An 18,098-nucleotide genomic window follows, 5' to 3' on the forward strand; every position below is an offset into this window, starting at 1 on the left:
CATGTTAATCACCCTTTGGGTGAAGAAGTACTTCCTTTTATCCGTCTTAACCTGTCTGGGTGGGCCATTGGCCTGATCCAACATGGCTTCCCTTATGTTCTTATGTGACACAGAGTGTTGGACTGAAGGGGTCACTGGCCTGATCCAACAGGGCTTCTCTTATGTTCTTATGTGATACAGAGTGTTGGACTGGGCCATTGGCCTGATCCAAGATGGCTTCCCTTGTGTTCTTCTGTGACACAGAGTGTTGGACTGGATGGGCCATTGGCCTGATCCAACATGGCTTCTCTTATGTGACACAGAGTGTTGGACTGGAGGAGCCATTGGCCTGATCCAACATGGCTTCTCTTATGTTCTTCTGTGACACAGAGTGTTGGACTGGAGGGGCCACTGGCCTGATCCAGCAGGGCTTCTCTTATGTTCTTCTGTGACACAGAGTGTTGGACTGGAGGGGCCACTGGCCTGATCCAACATGGCTTCTCTTATGTTCTTCTGTGACACAGAGTGTTGGACTGGAGGGGCCACTGGCCTGATCCAACATGGCTTCTCTTATGTCCTTATGTGACACAGAGTGTTGGACTGGAGGGGCCACTGGCCTGATCCAGCAGGGCTTCTCTTATGTTCTTATGTAACACAGAGTGTTGGACTGGAGGGGCCATTGGCCTGATCCAGCAGGGCTTCTCTTATGTTCTTATGTGACACAGAGTGTTGGACTGGAGGGGCCACTGGCCTGATCCAACATGGCTTCTCTTATGTTCTTATGTGACACAGAGTGTTGGACTGGAGGGGCCACTGGCCTGATCCAACATGGCTTCTCTTCTGTTCTTATGTGACACAGCGTGTTGGACTGGATGGGCCACTGGCCTGATCCAGCATGGCTTCTCTTCTGTTCTTATGTGACACAGAGTGTTGGACTGGATGAGCCACTGACCTGATCCAACATGGCTTCTCTTATGTTCTTATATGACACAGAATGTTAGACTGGATGGGCCACTGGCCTGATCCAACATGGCTTCTCTGATGTTCTCATTTAAGACACTGATTCTTTTTCATCGTGGGGGTTGGGGAGAAAGGCTTGGGGGCCCTGCCGAGACATCACCTCTTGTAGGGTTACCACCAGATGGGATCCTTAACACATTCTGCAAAAGTAGGAAGGCCCAGTTAATAGCCCCTGCCACTACGGGGCAGATTCCAGATCCCTTTTGGAGCAAAGGTTGCATTTCGGTTTCCGTCGGGGGCATTTCTGTGACCGGGATGCCGGCAGACCCAAGGTGAACTTCTCTGGCCCAAGCGGTTGAGCTGTGCTCTGCCCTTTTGGCTCTGTTCCATGGCAATTTTGTCGTCCCTCGCCTTTCGTATTTCAAAGAGGTCAATTATGTTGGCACGGTTCAGGCCTGCGCTAAGGTTCGGAACCGGGCGCAAGCCGACGGAAGGCCATTCCACAATTTTCTCGTGGGCTCATCGGGGCTGGCCCCGTTTAGCAGGATCCGGTTGCCCGAAGGGGCGAAGCGCAGCAGGAGTTCAAAAGGTCTCGGGTTCTGCCTGCAAAGCCGTAACGGAGCTAGTTAGGAGACAGACACTGAGACTCGATGCGCGGCAAAAGAACCGGCATCCCCTCTTTCCCCCCCAAAAAAATCCTTTCTTGGAAGTTCAGCATCAAACCCAGCCTCTGGGTGGAGCAGAGAACAGAAGGAGGTTTTGGGGGGGGAGGGGGGAGTGCGGGTCAAGGTCAATTGCCTTTTGACCCCCCCCCAATAAAAATCACGGCTGACCTACAACCCCAAAATTCCCTTCCCGAATCCTAGAAATCAGAATCGGCGTCCAGAAGCTCAGCGTCCATGAGGTTGGTCCGGGAGTGGATCGGGGGCAAGCCCTTCCCCTGAGTCTGGGACCAGTACGGGCCGTTCCCGAAAAACAAGGAGGCAGGGGCTGGGGCCGCACGGGGCTGTTGGAAAAAGCCGCTGCGCTGGAGCTGCTGCTGAGGTACGGGGAACGGCTGAGCTCCGTTCATGGGTCCCGCCTCGTCCGGCAGTCTGTTATCGGGGCAAAAAGGATGGCTGACGCGATTCAGGGCGCTGGTTTGCCTGTAAGGAGCCGTGGGTTCTCGCGTGCCCCTGGAAAAGAGGTCTTCCCGCTGCAGAGTGCCGGGTCTCAGTTCAGGGTAAGCTCCCGATGTCATAAATTCGCTCAGCGGTTCTCTGAGGCCGGACACCAAACACTTGTTCCTAGGGAGCTGGGGAAGGCGCGGGACGGAGCTGAGGCCTCTCGGGGCGAAGTAATCCACGTCCGGGACGTCGTAGTGTTCGTCAGCCGGCCTCTCGGGACACACCTCCTTCTTCTTCCGGCGTTTCTTCTTCTTGTGGCGCAGCTTCCTCTCCAGCCGGGGTGAGATCTCGGCCTCCACCAGCCACAATTTGGCCCTTTCCTCGGGGGGCACTGCCAAGAGGAGACAGAGAGAGGTGAAGACTGAGATCGGAAAGGGGTAACAGGGCTTTTTTTTTTTCCAGCAGGAACTCATCTGCATATTAGGCCACCCCCCTCCCCCCAATGTAGCCAGTCCTCCGAGAGCTTGCAAGGCACTTTTTTGTAAGCTCTTGGAGGATGGGCTACATCAGAGGGGTGTGGCCTAATATGCAAAAGAGCTCCTGCTAGAATCCCACCCCTGATAACAGGGCTTTCTTTGTAGCAGGAGCTCACTGGCATATTAGGCCACGCACCCCTGATGTAGCCAATCCTCCTGGAGCTTACAGCAGGCCCTGTACGAAGAGCCCTGTAAGGAATTCTAGCAGGACCTCCTTTGCATACTAGGCCACGCCCCCCTGATGCAGCCAATCCTCCTGGAGCTTCCAGCAGGCCCTGTATGAAGAGCCCTGTAAGGAATTCTAGCAGGACCTCCTTTGCATATTAGGCCACACCCCCTGATGCAGCCAATCCTCCTGGAGCTTCCAGCAGGCCCTGTACAAAGAGCCCTGTAAGGAATTCTAGCAGGACCTCCTTTGCATACTAGGCCACGCCCCCCTGATGCAGCCAATCCTCCTGGAGCTTCCAGCAGGCCCTGTACGAAGAGCCCTGTAAGGAATTCTAGCAGGACCTCCTTTGCCCATTAGGCCACACACCCCTGATGCAGCCAGTCCTCCTGGAGCTTCCAGTAGGCCCTGTACGAAGAGCTCTGTAAGGAATTCTAGCAGGAGCTCCTTTGCATATTAGGCCACACCCTCCTGATGCAGCCAATCCTCCTGGAGCTTCCAGCAGGCCCTGTACAAGAAGCCCTATAAGGAATTCTAGCAGGATCTCCTTTGCATACTAGGCCACACACCCCTGATGCAGCCAATCCTCCTGGAGCTTACACTGAAAATGTCAAGATAGTGTGCGTTTGCAATAAAAAAGGCCAACGCCATGCTGCGAATTATTAGGAAGGGAATTGAAAACAAATCAGCCAGTATCATAATGCCCCTGTAGAAATCGATGGTGCGGTCACATTTGGAGTACTGTGTGCAGTTCTGGTCACCGCACCTCAAAAAGGATATTATAGCATTGGAGAAAGTCCAGAGAAGGGCAACTAGAATGATTAAAGGGCTGGAACACTTTCCCTATGAAGAAAGGTTGAAACGCTTGGGGCACTTTAGCTTGGAGAAACGTCGACTGCGGGTTGACATCATAGAGGTTTACAAGATAATGCATGGGATGGAGAAAGTAGAGAAAGAAGTACTTTTCTCCCTTTCTCACAATACAAGAACTCGTGGGCATTTGATGAAATTGCTGAGCAGAAAGGTTAAAACGGATAAAAGGAAGGATAAAATCACCCAAAGGGTGATTAACATGTGGAATTCACTGCACAGGAGGTGGTGGCGGCCACAAGCATGCCCACCTTCAAGAGGGGGTTAGATAAAAATATGGAGCAGAGGTCCATCAGTGGCTATTAGCCATAGTGTGTGTGTGTGTATAAAAATTTTGCCACTGCGTGACACAGAGTGTTGGACTGGATGGGCCATTGGCCTGATCTAACATGGCTTCTCTTATGTTCTTATGTTAGGCCTTGTAAGAAGAGTATAACGACTCGGGGGAAGGGGGGTCTTACCAACTGCTGCCACCACTCTGGGTTAAGGGTCTCCCTTGAGAAGGCCCAGAGTCCCCTCCCAAGCCCTTCAGGCCTCCCTTAGCTTAGGCCAAATAATGGCCATGAGGACCAGGCAGAGGGAACAAGGGTGGGGGGGAAGGTTTATTTAAAGGTCAGTGCAATATAACAAAAAAGGTGCATAAAACACTAAAAGGGGCGAAGGGAAAAATAACCAAATGCCTTAACGCGTCTGAACTAGGGTTGCCAATCCCCAGGTGGGGGCAGGGGATCCCCCAGTTTGGAGACCCTCCCCCCGCTTCAGGGTCGTCAGAAAGTGGGGGGAGGGGAGGGGAGGGAAATGTCTGCTGGGAACTCTGTTATTCCCTAGGGAGATTTATTCCCACAGAAAATCATGGAGAATTGATCTACAGGTATCTGGGGCTCTGGGGGGGCTGTTTTTTGAGGTACAGGCACCAAATTTTCAGTATAGCATCTAGTGCCTCTCCCCAAAATACCCCCCCAAGTTTCAAAAAGATTGGACCACGGAGTCCAACTCTATGAGCCCCAAAAGAAGGTGGTGCCCCTATCCTTCATTATTTCCTATGGAAGGAAAGCATTGAAAAGGTGTGACGTCCCTTTAAATGTGATGGCCAGAACTCCCTCTGGAGTTCAATGATGCTTGTCACAGCCTTGATCTTGGCTCCACCCCTAATGTCTCCCGGCTCCACCCACAAAGTCTCCTGGCTCCACCCACAAAGTCCCCAGATATTTCTTGAATTGGGCTTGGCAACCCTAGTCTGAACTTACTGTCCCCTACTGTCAGTCAGACCTGGGCCTACTCACCCTACCTCACAGGGCAGGGGTCTCTTCCTGGCAGCAGCACCTCCTCAGCTCTACCTCCTAGGAAAAGAACCCCCCCCCCCTTCCTGGGCTTGGTCCTTTTATCTCTCCCCCCAGGCCCCACCCCTCTCTGGGCCCGTTTCCCTCCAAAACCGTTGCCACCCAATCAGAGGGATAGAGGGGATCATGGGAAATGTAGGCTCTTCCCACTAACTCCTAAGCAGGCTTCCCTGGGGCCTGTAGGCCTCATTAGGCCCAGGATCATGACAAACCCTGTAAGCTCTTGGAGGATTGGCTACCTCAGGGTTGTGTGGCCTAATACGCAAAGGAGCTCCTGCTATAAAAAAGGCCTGGATAACGTCAATATCCAGGACACTTCTCAGCGACCTGAGGTTTAAACACCCCACCCTGGACATGACCATATGCAAAAAGCTGTACAGCTTTTCCCTCTTCCCACCCAAACTGAGCCCTCTCTGACCCTGGGTCTCCCAAAACTTTACCAGGAGTGGCCACGGGAGTGACGGAGACGTCCTGAGGCAAGATGGCTCCCCTCCGGGCCACCATTTTGGTGACGTGCTGCGCCCAGGCGGAGGAAACGTCGGCCGACGGCTCGTTGATGTCAAACGCCAGGCCAGCTGGAAAAGGGAGAAAGAAAGACTCAGGGTGATGAGTATCCTTCAAGCAGACCATGATAGACTAAGGGTCTGATTCAGTAGAAGGCAGCTTCTTGGGAGAGTTTCATTTAGGGGAGAGGTGGTGGCTCAGTGGAAGTGACTCTGCTTGGCAGGCAGAAGGTCCCAGGTTCAATCCCCAGCATCACCAGTTAAAAACGAACCAGGCAGGAGGGGATGGGAAAGACCTCAGCCTGAGACCCTGGAGGGCAGCTGCCAGAGAGTAGGCAATGCAGTCTGATGGCCCAAGGGTCTGATTCAGCATCAGGTAGCAGCATGCATGTTTGTCCCAGGCTCAATCCCTGGGGTATCTCCAGTTAAAAAGACCAGGCAGGAGGTGATGGGAAAGACTTCGGCCTGAGACCCTGGGGAGCCATGAAGTGGGGCTGTGGCTCAGTGGTAGAGCCTCTGCTTGGCAGGCAGAAGGTCCCAGGTTCAATCCCCAGCATGGGAAGACCTTCACCTGAGACCCTGGAGAGCCATGAAGTGAGGCTGTGGCTCAATGGAAGAGTCTCTGCTTGGCAGGCAGAAGGTCCCAGGTTCAATCCCCGGCAACTCCAGTTAAAAGGACCAGGCAGGAGGTGATGGGAAAGACCTCAGCCTGAGACCCTGGAGAGCCATGATAGACTAACTCAGTGGTAGAGTCTCTGCTTGGCATGCAGAAGGTCCCAGGTTCAATCCCCGGCATCTCCAGTTGAAACCACCAGGCTGGAGGTGATGGGAAAGATCTCCGCCTGAGACTCTGGAGAGCTACCGCCAGTCTGAGTCGACAAGACTGACCTTGATGGACCAATGACCTGATTCAGCATAAGAAAACTTCACAGCAGCCAGGTCTTTTCCGGGAACCCAGAACCCCCACCCTTGACTCACAGTGTCTTGCCGCTCACCTCATCCACCCCCTCTCCCACACATACCCACGGGGCCCTCGTGCGAGACGGTGCGCAGGCTGAAGGAGAGCTCCTGCTGGGGGTTGTGTTGCAGCTCCTTCCGCTTGGAGAAGGCCTTCGCGATCATCTTGCTCTTCTTGATCCTCTTGGGCTCGTTGCTGCTCCGGCCCATCAGCCTCAGAAGAAGATGATGATATTGGATTTATGCCCCGCCCTCTATTCTGAATCTCAAGAGCCTCAGAGCGGCTCACAGTCTCTGTTACCTTCCCCCCACCCTCACAACAGACAGCCTGTGAGGTAGATGAAGATATTGGATTTATATCCCGCTCTCCACTCTGAAGAGTCTCAGAGCGGCTCACAATCTCCTTTCCCTTCCTCCCCCGCAACAGACAGCCTGTGAGGTAGATGAAGATATTGGATTTATATCCCGCCCTCCACTCCAAAGAGTCTCAGCGGCTCACAATCTCTTTTCCCTTCCTCCCCCACAACAGACACCCTGTGAGGTAGATGAAGATATTGGATTTATATCCCGCCCTCCACTCCGAAGGGTCTCAGAGCGGCTCACAATCTCCTTTACCTTCTCCCCCCCAAACAGACACCCGGTGAGGTAGATGAAGATATTGGATTTATATCCCGCCCTCCACTCCAAAGGGTCTCAGAGTGGCTCACAATCTCCTTTCCCTTCCTCCCCCACAGACACCCTGTGAGGTAGATGAAGATATTGGATTTATATCCCGCCCTCCACTCCGAAGAGTCTCAGAGTGGCTCACAATCTCCTTTCCCTTCCTCCCCCACAACAGACACCCTGTGAGGTAGATGAAGATATTGGATTTATATCCCGCCCTCCACTCTGAAGAGTCTCAGAGCGGCTCACAATCTCCTTTACCTTCCCTCCCCCCCCCCCCACAACACACACCCTGTGAGGTAGATGAAGATATTGGATTTATATCCCGCCCTCCACTCCGAAGAGTCTCAGAGCGGCTCACAATCTCCTTTCCCTTCCTCCCCCACAACAGACACCCTGTCAGGTGGGTGGGGCTGAGAGGGCTCTCTCTCCAAGAAGTTGCTGCCCTTTCAAGGAAAGGAGAAGGAGAAGAAGAAATTGGATTTATACTCTGGCCTCCACTCTGAATCTCAGAGCCTTAGAGAGGCTCACAATCTCCTTTACCTTCCTCCCCCACAACAGACAACCTGTGAGGTGGGTGGGGCCGAGAGAGCTCTGACAGAAGCTGCTCTTTCAAGGTAAGAAGATGGGGAAGGAGAAGGAGGAGGAGAAGGAGGAGGAGAAGAAGCAACTGAATTTAAATCCCATCCTCCATTCTGAATCTCAGAGTCTCAGAGCAGGTCACAAATCTCCATTATCTCCTTCCCCCACAGCATACACCCTGTGAGGAATGTGGGGCTGAGAGGGCTGAGAGGGCTCTCACAGCCGCTGCCCTTTCAAGGACAACCTCTGCCAGAGCTGTGGCTGACCCAGGTGAAGAAGTGGGGAATGAAACCCGGTTCTCCCAGATAGGAGTTCGTGCACGTCACCACTGCACCAAACTGGTGCACCAAAACACACGGGGGGGGGGGGAGGGTTTGGGAGAGGCTGGAAGGGTGTTTCTCGCCCCACCTTGCCCGAGCCAGCACACAGCAGGAGGGGGCCAGCCAGGCCACAGAGGTTCAGTAGCCACAGTCATGATGGTCCGAAATCCCACTTGTCCCAAGCAGGAAACCCACCCACCCCAGCCCCTGCCTACCTGCACCAGGTGCGCTTCCAGATGAGGAGGGTGGCTTTGGTCCACACCCAGGTGCTCATGGAGATGCCAGTCCCAAACATGGCAAAGAGGTTGATCTTCTCCACCAGGAGGCTGGGCCGGTTCTTGATCTCGCAGTCGGGGATCGGCTTGTTGGTCTGAGTCGCAATGGTGACGTTGGCCTCGCAGCTACAGCAACGGGAAAGCAGAGAGCGGCGGTTTTAAGAGAAGGTTTTAAGGTGCCCCATTTTCCTGCCAAGGTGGCAAAACAACCAAATTTATGATTATTATTATTACTTTTATTATTATTACCTTAATTTAGCGGGCAGAGGGAATTTCCCTTTTGTCACTGTGGCCCCGATTTGCAGGTTTAAGTATCCACACATTGGGCCACTCTTGATGATGACGATATTGGATTTTGTGGAGAAACGCCATTTTAATCCATGTTGGTGCTTCATTGGGAGGGATCGCTAAACTGCCAAGCAGGCTTCGGCCTAGCCTGCCCCCCACTCCCCCCCTCCCTTCCAGAGCCAAACCAACAACTCTAGGGGGAAAGTCTCCTAGAGAGGCAGGAAGTGCTTTTGTTCTTTGCATGTGAGTTAAGCAGGGAGAGTTTTCAGTTCTCAGCTGCAGCTCGAAGGAAGAGGTTGCCAGTGTGGGGCTCCTGCCTGGGCATGCGGCCTAGTCAGGAAAATGAGGCCTCTAGGCAGTAAGACCAAGTAAGTCATCCCAAAAGGCAGGGTGTGTTTAGATCAGGGACAGGAGAACGCGTTTAAAACCACATTTTGTTTATCATGCTGTTTGCTGTGCTGTGCTGTGCTGTGCTAACTTTTTAAATGCAACTGCTTTTGTTTTGTTCTTCTTTTCTTTTCTTTTTCTCTTTTAAATAAATATATTTTTACTGTTTAAATGCTGGTAGTCAATCTCTGTACCACATAGATCCCCAACCGCCTTAGACCACGCTGTTTTATAACGGGGGCCCCGGGCAAGGGGGAAGGCATGCAGTTGGATACGGTGCCAATCCTCCAGGGGTGCCCCAAAGAAGTGCTGAGGTCTCTGTGAAACCCAAGTGCAGGGTGGCAGAGGACCTTGAGGCCTGGCCTCATAGCTGGAGAGGGGGATTGGGAGTCCTGTTCCTCTCAATCTGAACCCCGGGACTGAGCAGGTGGTGGCAGCGAGCCCAAGGGGCAGGAGGAAAAATAGCTCCCTCCAGGAGTTGGCGACTCCATAGGGAGCTGACGGGACCGGGTCTGAAGGCAGAATCGGGCCGGTTCCGTCACAGATTTATATCCCACCCTATACTCGGAATCTCAGAGTCTCAGAGCAGCTCACAATCTCCTTTTCCTCCCCCCACCCCAACAGACACCCTGTGAGGCAGGTGGGGCTGAGAGAGCTCTCCTAGCAGCTGCACTTTCAAGGACAACTCCTGCGAGAGCTATGGCTGACCCAAGGCCATTCCAGCAGCTGCATGTCTATAATGTAGTTTTTCTATAATGTAGGGGGAGATATTTGTGAGTTTCCTGCATTATGCAAGGGATTGAACTAGATGACCCTGGAGGTCCCTTCCAACTCTATGATTCTAAGTAGAGGACTGGGGAAATCAAACCCGGTTCTCCCAGATAAGAGACTGCGCACCTAACCACTATACCAAACTGGCTCTCTAAGAAGAAGATATTGGATTTATACCCCGCCCTTCACTCTGACTCTCAAAGCAGCTTACAATCTCCTTTATCTTCTTCCCTCACAACAGACACCCTGTGAGGTGGGTGGGGCTGAGAAAGCTTTCACAGAAGTTGCCCTTTCAAGGACAACTCCTACCAGAGCTATGGCTGACCCAAGGCCATTCCAGCAGCTGCAAGTGGAGGAGTGGGGAATCAAACCCGGTTCTCCTAGATAACAGTCTGCGCACTTAACCACAACACCAAACTGGCTCTCCAAGAAGATATTGGATTTATACCCCGCCCTTCACTTTGAGTCTCAGAGCAGCTTACAATCTCCTTTATCTTCTTCCCCCACAACAGACACCCTACGAGGTGGGTGGGGCTGAGAGAGCTCTTACAGCAGCTGCCCTTTCAAAGACAACTTCTACGAGACCTAAGGCTGACCCAAGGCCATTTCAGCAGCTGCAAGTGGAGGAGTGGGGAATCAAACCCGGTTCTCCCAAATAAGAGTCCGTGCACTTAACCACTACACCAAACAGGCTCTCTAAGAAGAAGATATTGGATTTATACTCCACCCTTCTCTCTGAATTAGAATCTCAGAGCAGCTTACAATCCCCTTTATTTTCTTCCCCCACAGCAGACACCCTGTGAAGTGGGTGGGGCTGAGGGTGCTCTTACAGCAGCTGCCCTTTCAAGGACAACTCTGCGAGAGCTGTGGCTGATCCAAGTGGAAAAGGCAGGGGACCCCCTCCCCCCAGCTCGTACTTACAGGACGTACTCCCGGAAGCTGCGCTCCCACTCTGCCTGGTTGAAGAAGTCATAGAAGTGGCAGCCGAAGGTGATGAACACAAAGCCAAAGGCCAAGAAGCCAAAGATCCCTGCAGCGAATGGGAAAGGAAGTCGGTCAGCTTTGGCACTAGGGTTGCCAGGGCCAACTCAAGAAATAGCTGGGAACTTTGGGGGTGAAACCAGGAGACTTTGGGGGCGGAGCCAGGAATGAGGTTGGGACAAGCATCACTGAACTCCAAAAAGAGTTCTGGCCGTCACATTGAAAGGGACCACACACCTTTTCCATGCCTTCCTTCCACAGAAAAGAACGAACGATAGGAGCACCCACCTTCCTTTGGACCTCATAAAATTGGACTCCCTGGTCCATTTTTTTTTTAAACTGGAGCGTCTTTTGAGAAGCATCAGACGCTGTGCGGCAAATTTGGTGCCTCTACCTCAAAAAGCAGCTCCCGTAGAGCCCCAGATACCCATGGATCAATTCCCATGATAACCTATGGGTATAATGGAGTGCCCAGCAGATATTTCTCCCCCCCACCCTGCCCACACACACTTTCTGATGACCCTGAAGCGGGGGGAGGGCCTCCAAACCGGGGGATCCGCTGCCCCCACGAGGCGTCTCTTAGAGCCTTTTGAGCAATTGCCACAAGTGAAGGTTTCTGTGGAGACTATGGTCCCTATTAGTATGCAAAAATCTTATATTTGTTATTAAAATGTGTGGAATATCCTAAGAACATAAGAGAAGCCATGTTGGATCAGGCCAACGGCCCATCCAATCCAACACTCTGTGTCACATAAGAGAAGCCATGTTGGATCAGGCCAATGGCCCTTCCAGTCCAGCACTCTGTGTCACATAAGAACATAAGAGAAGCCATGTTGGATCAGGCCAATGGCCCTTCCAGTCCAGCACTCTGTGTCACATAAGAACATAAGAGAAGCCATGTTGGATCAGGCCAATGGCCCCTCCAGTTCAACACTCTGTGTTTCATAAGAACAGAAGAGAAGCCCTGTTGGATCAGGCCAATGGCCCATCCAATTCAACATTCTGTGTCACATAAGAACATAAGAGAAGCCCTGTTGGATCAGGCCAATGGCCCATCCAGCCCAACACTCTGAATCACACAGTGGCCAAAAAAACCCCCAAGTGCCATCAGGAGGTTCACAAGTGGGGCTAGAAGCCCTTCTACTTTGCCCCGCCCCAGCCCCCAAGCACCAAGAATACAGAGCATCACTGCCCCAGACAGTTCCAATAATATGCTGTTGCTAATAGCCACTGATGGACCTCTGCTCCATATTTTTATCCAAACCCCTCTTGAAGCTGGCTATGCTTATAGCTGCCACCACCTCCTGTGGCAGTGAATTCCACATGTTAATCACCCTTTGGGTGAAGAAGTACTTCCTCCTATCCGTTCTAACCCGACTGCTCAGCAATTTCATCGAATGCCCACGAGTTCTTGTATTGTGAGAAAGGGAGAAAAGGACTTCTTTCTCCACCCCATGCATAATCTTGTAAGCCTCTTATCATGTCACCCTGCAGTCGACGTTTCTCCAAGCTAAAGAGCCCCTTTCTTCATATCCCGTTGAAAAAGAATTGGAAATAGGTGGGGCAGAAGTCAACACACCTGTCTAGGGAATTTCAAGAAACATTTAGAAATTCATATTTCACTGAAAGAAATTTCACTGAAGGAATCACTACGTGAAGATGATGTTCTCATGCTGGACTTTTCCCATATGGATCCACTCTAAAGACTTCATTAGGGACTCATGTTTCTTTGTGTTTATGGTTAACTAATTGTCACTATAACCTCCCCCCACCTGGGGACTGACAACCCTAACTGGTTAGTGCAACTCTAAAGAACCAGCTAGCACGCATTCACTTTGCAACTGAAACCGGGGAGCAGGCCGTGGAGAAATGTGGGGTTTGTATCACACGCTCAGTCGTACATGCGTCAAATGGAACATAAGAACTGCTCAACGCATGTGTTAAGGAAAGGCAAGTCCACAACATCCCGAATGTGCTTTTCTCACATGCTGCCCAATGCACTTTCCAGTCCACTTTGCAACTGGGCTTCCCTGCGTGAAATGGCAAAATCCACTAAAGGGCTTTTGCGCAGTCTTATTTTTGTGGCTTGTGTGTCCATCACTGCGTCTTTCCTTTCCAGCAAGACTTTTGCTCACTCGAGGAGCTGCTTCGAGAGATCATCGCTGTATCTCTGGCTCAGTTCAATTGAAAGAGCAAGCAAATCAACCAGGGGATATAGCAACATAAGAACATAAGAACATAAGAGAAGCCATGTTGGATCAGGCCAACGGCCCATCAAGTCCAACACTCTGTGTCACACAGTGGCAAAAAATGTTATATACACACATACACTGTGGCTAATAGCCACTGGTGGACCTGTGCTCCATACACTGTGGCTAATAGCCACTGATGGACCTGTGCTCCATATTTTTATCTAAACCCCTCTTGAAGGTGGCTATACTTGTGGCCGCCACCACCTCCTGTGGCAGTGAATTCCACATGTTAATCAACCCCTAGAGGGAAGGAAACACACTCAGAAAAGACGCAGTTACGCATACAAAAACCAAGAGGGTGGAAAAGCCCATACTCTAGAACAGGCGTGACCAAACTTGCTTAACATAAGAGCCACATAGAATAAATGTCAGATGTTTGAGAGGGAGGGAGGGAGGGAGGGAGGGAGGGAGGGAGGGAGGAAGGAAGGAAGGAAGGAAGGAAGGAAGGAAGGAAGGAAGGAAGGAAGGAAGGAAGGAAGGAAGGAAGGAAGGAAGGAAGGAAGGAAGGAAGGAAGGAAGGAAGGAAGGAAGGAAGGAAGGCAGGCCCTCAGCACTCCCGCTTACCCAGTCGCAGCATCGTTTCGTTGATCTTGCTGGCTGCCTTCTCACTCAGAAGACCGGGGTGGTTGCTCTTGATAGAGAAGAGGGTCATCACGCCTGGAAGGAGGCAAGACAGGTTAACCTGGGGTTTTTTTCTCCCTCTCCCGAGGGACTAAAACCGCAGGGCACCCAATGAAGCTGTGGGGGACCAGTCCTGCGTCTGCTAGCTGGCGAAATGATTTAAAGAGAGAAATGCCTCGGGGAGGGACGGTGGCTCAGTGGTAGAGCCTCTGCTTGGTAAGCTGAAGGTCCCCAGTTCAATCCCCGGCATCTCCAACTCAAAAGGGTCCAGGCAAATAAGCGTGAAAAACCTCAGCTTGAGACCCTGGAGAGCCGCTGCCAGTCTGAGAAGACAATACTGACTTTGATGGACCAAGGGTCTGATTCAGTAGAAGGCAGCTTCATATGTTCATATGCCTTCTCCAGTGGGGGCTTCAAGAGCCACACAATACGTGTGAAAGAGCCACATGTGGCTCCCGAGCCGCAGTTTGGCCACCCCTGGATTAAAAAGCGGACTGAAAATGCACGGTTCAGTGCGTGCAAAAGGCAGTCTGTGCATCTGCTGTTAACTTTTGCACAAGGCTATTTCAACGACCCACAATCTACAAACGCTAACTCCCCAGCCCTTCCTGGTATACTGACCTGATGGGGCTATTCCACTCTGCAACCTCAGGGTCTTCCTGTCCCCATCCGGGGGCTCCTAACCTCCTTCTGGGCCGGGGGTGGGGAACAGTGGCTCTCCAGATTTTTTTTTTTTGCCTACAACTCCCATCAGCCCCAGCCATTCGCCATGCTGGCTGGGGCTGATGGGAATTGTAAGCAAAAAAAATTTTTTTTGGAGAGCCATTGTTCCCCACCCCTGCTGGACTCACTAGGAACCCTTCTCAGGGCTTCCCAGGGATCTTTGGGGGTCCCCTGGAGAGTTGGCAACCTGCCCTTTCACCACTTCTCTCCACCCTAGGGATTCCTCAACCCACTGATAGCGTTCCAAGCAGTTGGGGGAACTAGGTGGTAAGGAGGGACTCCACTTTACGCAAATATAACATTTATTTAAAATCTACAACTATGTACATACATTTTAAAAAAAAAGTGATGAGAAGAAGCAAATTAAAGCAGGGGGGAAAAACACTCCCTTCTCTCCCTGTTATAATACTTTGTTTCCAGACAGAAGGGGAAAAGGGAGAAGGACGAGACTAGGCCCAAAGCCTGCCTCCAGTTAAATACAGGCCTAAAACGGCATTTCTCCACAGAAGCGGATGGGTATAAGAACATAAGAGAAGCCATGTTGGATCAGGCCAATGGCCCATCCAGTCCAACACTCTGTGTCACAAAAGAACATAACAGAAGCCAAGTTGGATCAGTCCAATGGCCCATCCAGTCCAACACTCTGTGTCACATAAGAACATAAGAGAAGCCATGTTGGATCAGTCCAATGGCCCATCCAGTCCAACACTCTGTGTCACATAAGAACATAAGAGAAGCCAAGTTGGATCAGTCCAATGGCCCATCCAGTCCAACACTCTGTGTCACAGAAGAACATAAGAGAAGCCATGTTGGATCAGGCCAATGGCCCATCCTGTCCAACACTCTGTGTCACAGAAGAACATAAGAGAAGCCATGTTGGATCAGGCCAATGGCCCATCCAGTCCAACACTCTGTGTCACAGAAGAACATAAGAGAAGCCATGTTGGATCAGGCCAATGGCCCATCCAGTCCAACACTCTGTGTCACAGAAGAACATAAGAGAAGCCATGTTGGATCAGGCCAATGGCCCATCTGGTCTAACCCTCTGTGTCACATAAGAACATAAGAGAAGCCATGTTGGATCAGGCCAATGGCCCATCCAGTCCAACACTCTGTGTCACAGAAGAACATAAGAAAAGCCATGTTGAATCAGGCCAATGGCCCTTCCAGTCCAACACTCTGTGTCACATAGGCTTCCCAACCCCCCCGCCCTGGCGGGGGACTCCAGAATTTATAGCCTCCTCCCCCACTCTTCAAAAGTCCAGAAGCGGGAGGGGGGGAGGGGAACGGCTCCAATTTCATGCCACTCTCCTGGAGAGAGCCTGCCTGATTCCCTGCACCCACCGAAGGCTCGGCACTGGAGTCCAGTCATCACCCAGGCATGCTAAGAAAGAGCCTAAAAAGAAGGGAAGGGGGGGGGTGTCTGTCCTGTCCTGTTAGTAAGGAAGATTTGTAGAGCCTGCGCGATTTGTAGATCTCATTGCTCAAACGGTGGTTGGTGTGTAAATAAACATTCCTTCCAGGCACCGAGAGAGGGGAGATCTAGCAAACATTTTCTCCTCACACAAACCTGCCCTGTGCCTTCACTACAGAACAGAAAGGCATGAGGTGTTCTTGATGAGATTTTGAATGATGCATGAACTGATAAACTGCCTTGCCCTCAACCTGTCAGCAGCAACTTCTGCAGAACTTTGCAGTAGAATACTTATTGAGAACTTTTGGGGTTGCTTTGCTTTTAAGACGAAAAGCCTCTCTTCCAGAACAGGAATTGCAGTGGGTGGGTGTACAGGCAAGGAGTAATCTTCTGACGCTGTTTTGCTCTGCTACTAAGGTGCTTTCTACAATGATTTAAGGTATTGGTTTAGAGTGCTTAAGTTTTCGTTTTATGTGCTTTTCAGCCGGGCTGGGCTAAGCGCAGTCCCAGCCTTGTGTTCTTGTGGAGACTGTTTATTTTTTCATTGTCTTATCTGATTTATTGCCTCCTCTGCTTTTATTGCCTTTGGCTACCCCATGTTCAGCTTAACTTTAGTATATGCTGGCCCGGGTGTCTGGAACATTCTGAAGAAATTTGTCTTAATTTTTAAAACCTTGCTAAAACTTTGAACCCAGTGGCACCTTTAAGACCAACAACGTTTAATTCAAGGTATATTTTTTCATGTGCAAGCATACTTATTCAACTCATTTCCAGATTACAGAAGTCATTTTCACTTGAGAAAATGGGTGTTAAACTAACCTATTTTTATTTGCTAGCATTGTTTAGCTGAGTTAATTATCTTGCTCTCCTTCCCCCCCCCCTTAAGATATAGCAGGTTTTTTTTTTATCACAACAAACACACCAAACAAACCAATCCTATAACAACTGGGGGGAGGGATTTTCCAGGTAAAGATCAGATAGTTTGACAGGAATTGTATTTTTTGTGAAAAAGAAGCAATATAGTTTATTGCATTATGAATATGTTGGTTCTAGATGACATTTAAACATATTTTTGAGCAATGTTTCCTCTAAGCTGAGTTAGTGTGAGCTAGTTCAGTTTTTAGTCTCCAGCTCACACATTTTTGTCTTAGCTCAGGAAAAATGGCCCCACATGAAACTAATTTATGCAGGAGCTCATGACTTCAATGCCAGTAGCTCACAAAGTAGATTTTTTGCTCACATGACCCCACAGCTTAGAGGGAACATTGCTTCTGAGTCTCAGGTGTTCTAAATGCAGTACTGCAGATATTGCTTTGATATTGTGTTCTTTTCTAATCCCACTAAATGGAAAGACGAATAACTGATACTTGAAAGTATTTCCTGGAATTATGGCATATCTCCAGATTACAAAGTCAATTTCTACTGGAGAAAATGGATGCTTTGGAGGGTGGCCTTTGGGAGCATTGTAACCCCCTGAGTTCTGTGTCCTCCCCAGGCTCCACCTCCAAGTCTCCAGGAATACCCCAACCTGGAGCTGGCAACCCTACTCCTGCCTCTGGTCAGTGACAGGTCCTGGCAACCCTAGAGCTATTCTATTACATGATGGTAACCAGAGCTGCTTATTAGGATTTTTGGTAGGGGTGATATATGCAAACCTCCACTCCCAATTGCTAGACATAGAGGAGGACATAATATGCTCTAGTGTGCATATAAGAATTTTCTCTGGTGTGAATTATCTTAAGCTTCCAAATTGCCAAGTTCCTGAAGCATAAAGAGCAACAAATTCTTTTTTGTGGCAAAGGGAATGCAACTGAGAAATACCTGACCACAGAATTACCAGAGGTATGATAGAGCTACTTAGCCTTGTAATTGTGTTTGACCTGAGAAGACAGCAGTAACTAAGTCTTACTAGGTTGGGAATGGCTTCCACTGTTTAAGGGGGAAGCCCATATCTGTTTTGAATTAAGTGACATTATTTAGCAAGCTTTCATCCAAATTTGTCAATTAGAATCTTATCATTTGAATTGAGTCTAGCACTAAAGTCTCTCTCCCCCCCCCCCTTTAGAATCAGGTGTGCTGGAGTATCTAATAAAAGTTCTTCAATAAACAATTCAGATTAATTACAGCACCTTGCTATATCTGATCATTTTTGCTGGGGAGGGATATATACATTTAGTATTAGAAGAGACCCCATTTTGAAGTGTAGGAGGATAGCCATTGCCCATGGGTTTGAATTTTTTAGATGGACACATTCAATTTAAGTGATGTAGAAATTAGGATTCCTAAACCCCCGTGAAGGGTTTTAGAGGTGGGGTTTGATGCAGTGTGCTGGAAGTGATATAGAGGAGTGAAGCTCAGGAAGTGACATCACTTGACCTTTGACTTGGAAGTGATGTCACTTCCT

The 18,098-nt window shown here is 50.3% G+C and overlaps 1 protein-coding gene across 1 annotated transcript in view; it reads right to left on the reverse strand.

Annotated features, from left to right (window-relative positions):
* Positions 1-1,734: 1,734 nt before the first annotated feature.
* Positions 1,735-18,098, reverse strand: part of SMO (smoothened, frizzled class receptor) — a 53,856-nt gene continuing 37,492 nt past the window's right edge. Inside the window, exons 7-12 of the mRNA XM_060244469.1 lie at positions 13,501-13,593; positions 10,625-10,733; positions 8,198-8,383; positions 6,483-6,631; positions 5,398-5,532; positions 1,735-2,436 (exon numbers count right to left, since the gene is read on the reverse strand). Coding sequence (XP_060100452.1) covers positions 1,802-2,436; positions 5,398-5,532; positions 6,483-6,631; positions 8,198-8,383; positions 10,625-10,733; positions 13,501-13,593 — 1,307 coding nt within the window. The 3' untranslated portion in view covers positions 1,735-1,801. The remainder of the gene's footprint in view (positions 2,437-5,397; positions 5,533-6,482; positions 6,632-8,197; positions 8,384-10,624; positions 10,734-13,500; positions 13,594-18,098) is intronic.

This window comes from Heteronotia binoei, chromosome 8 (genome assembly GCF_032191835.1).
Source record: "Heteronotia binoei isolate CCM8104 ecotype False Entrance Well chromosome 8, APGP_CSIRO_Hbin_v1, whole genome shotgun sequence".
NCBI classification, from domain to species: Eukaryota; Metazoa; Chordata; class Lepidosauria; order Squamata; family Gekkonidae; genus Heteronotia; species Heteronotia binoei.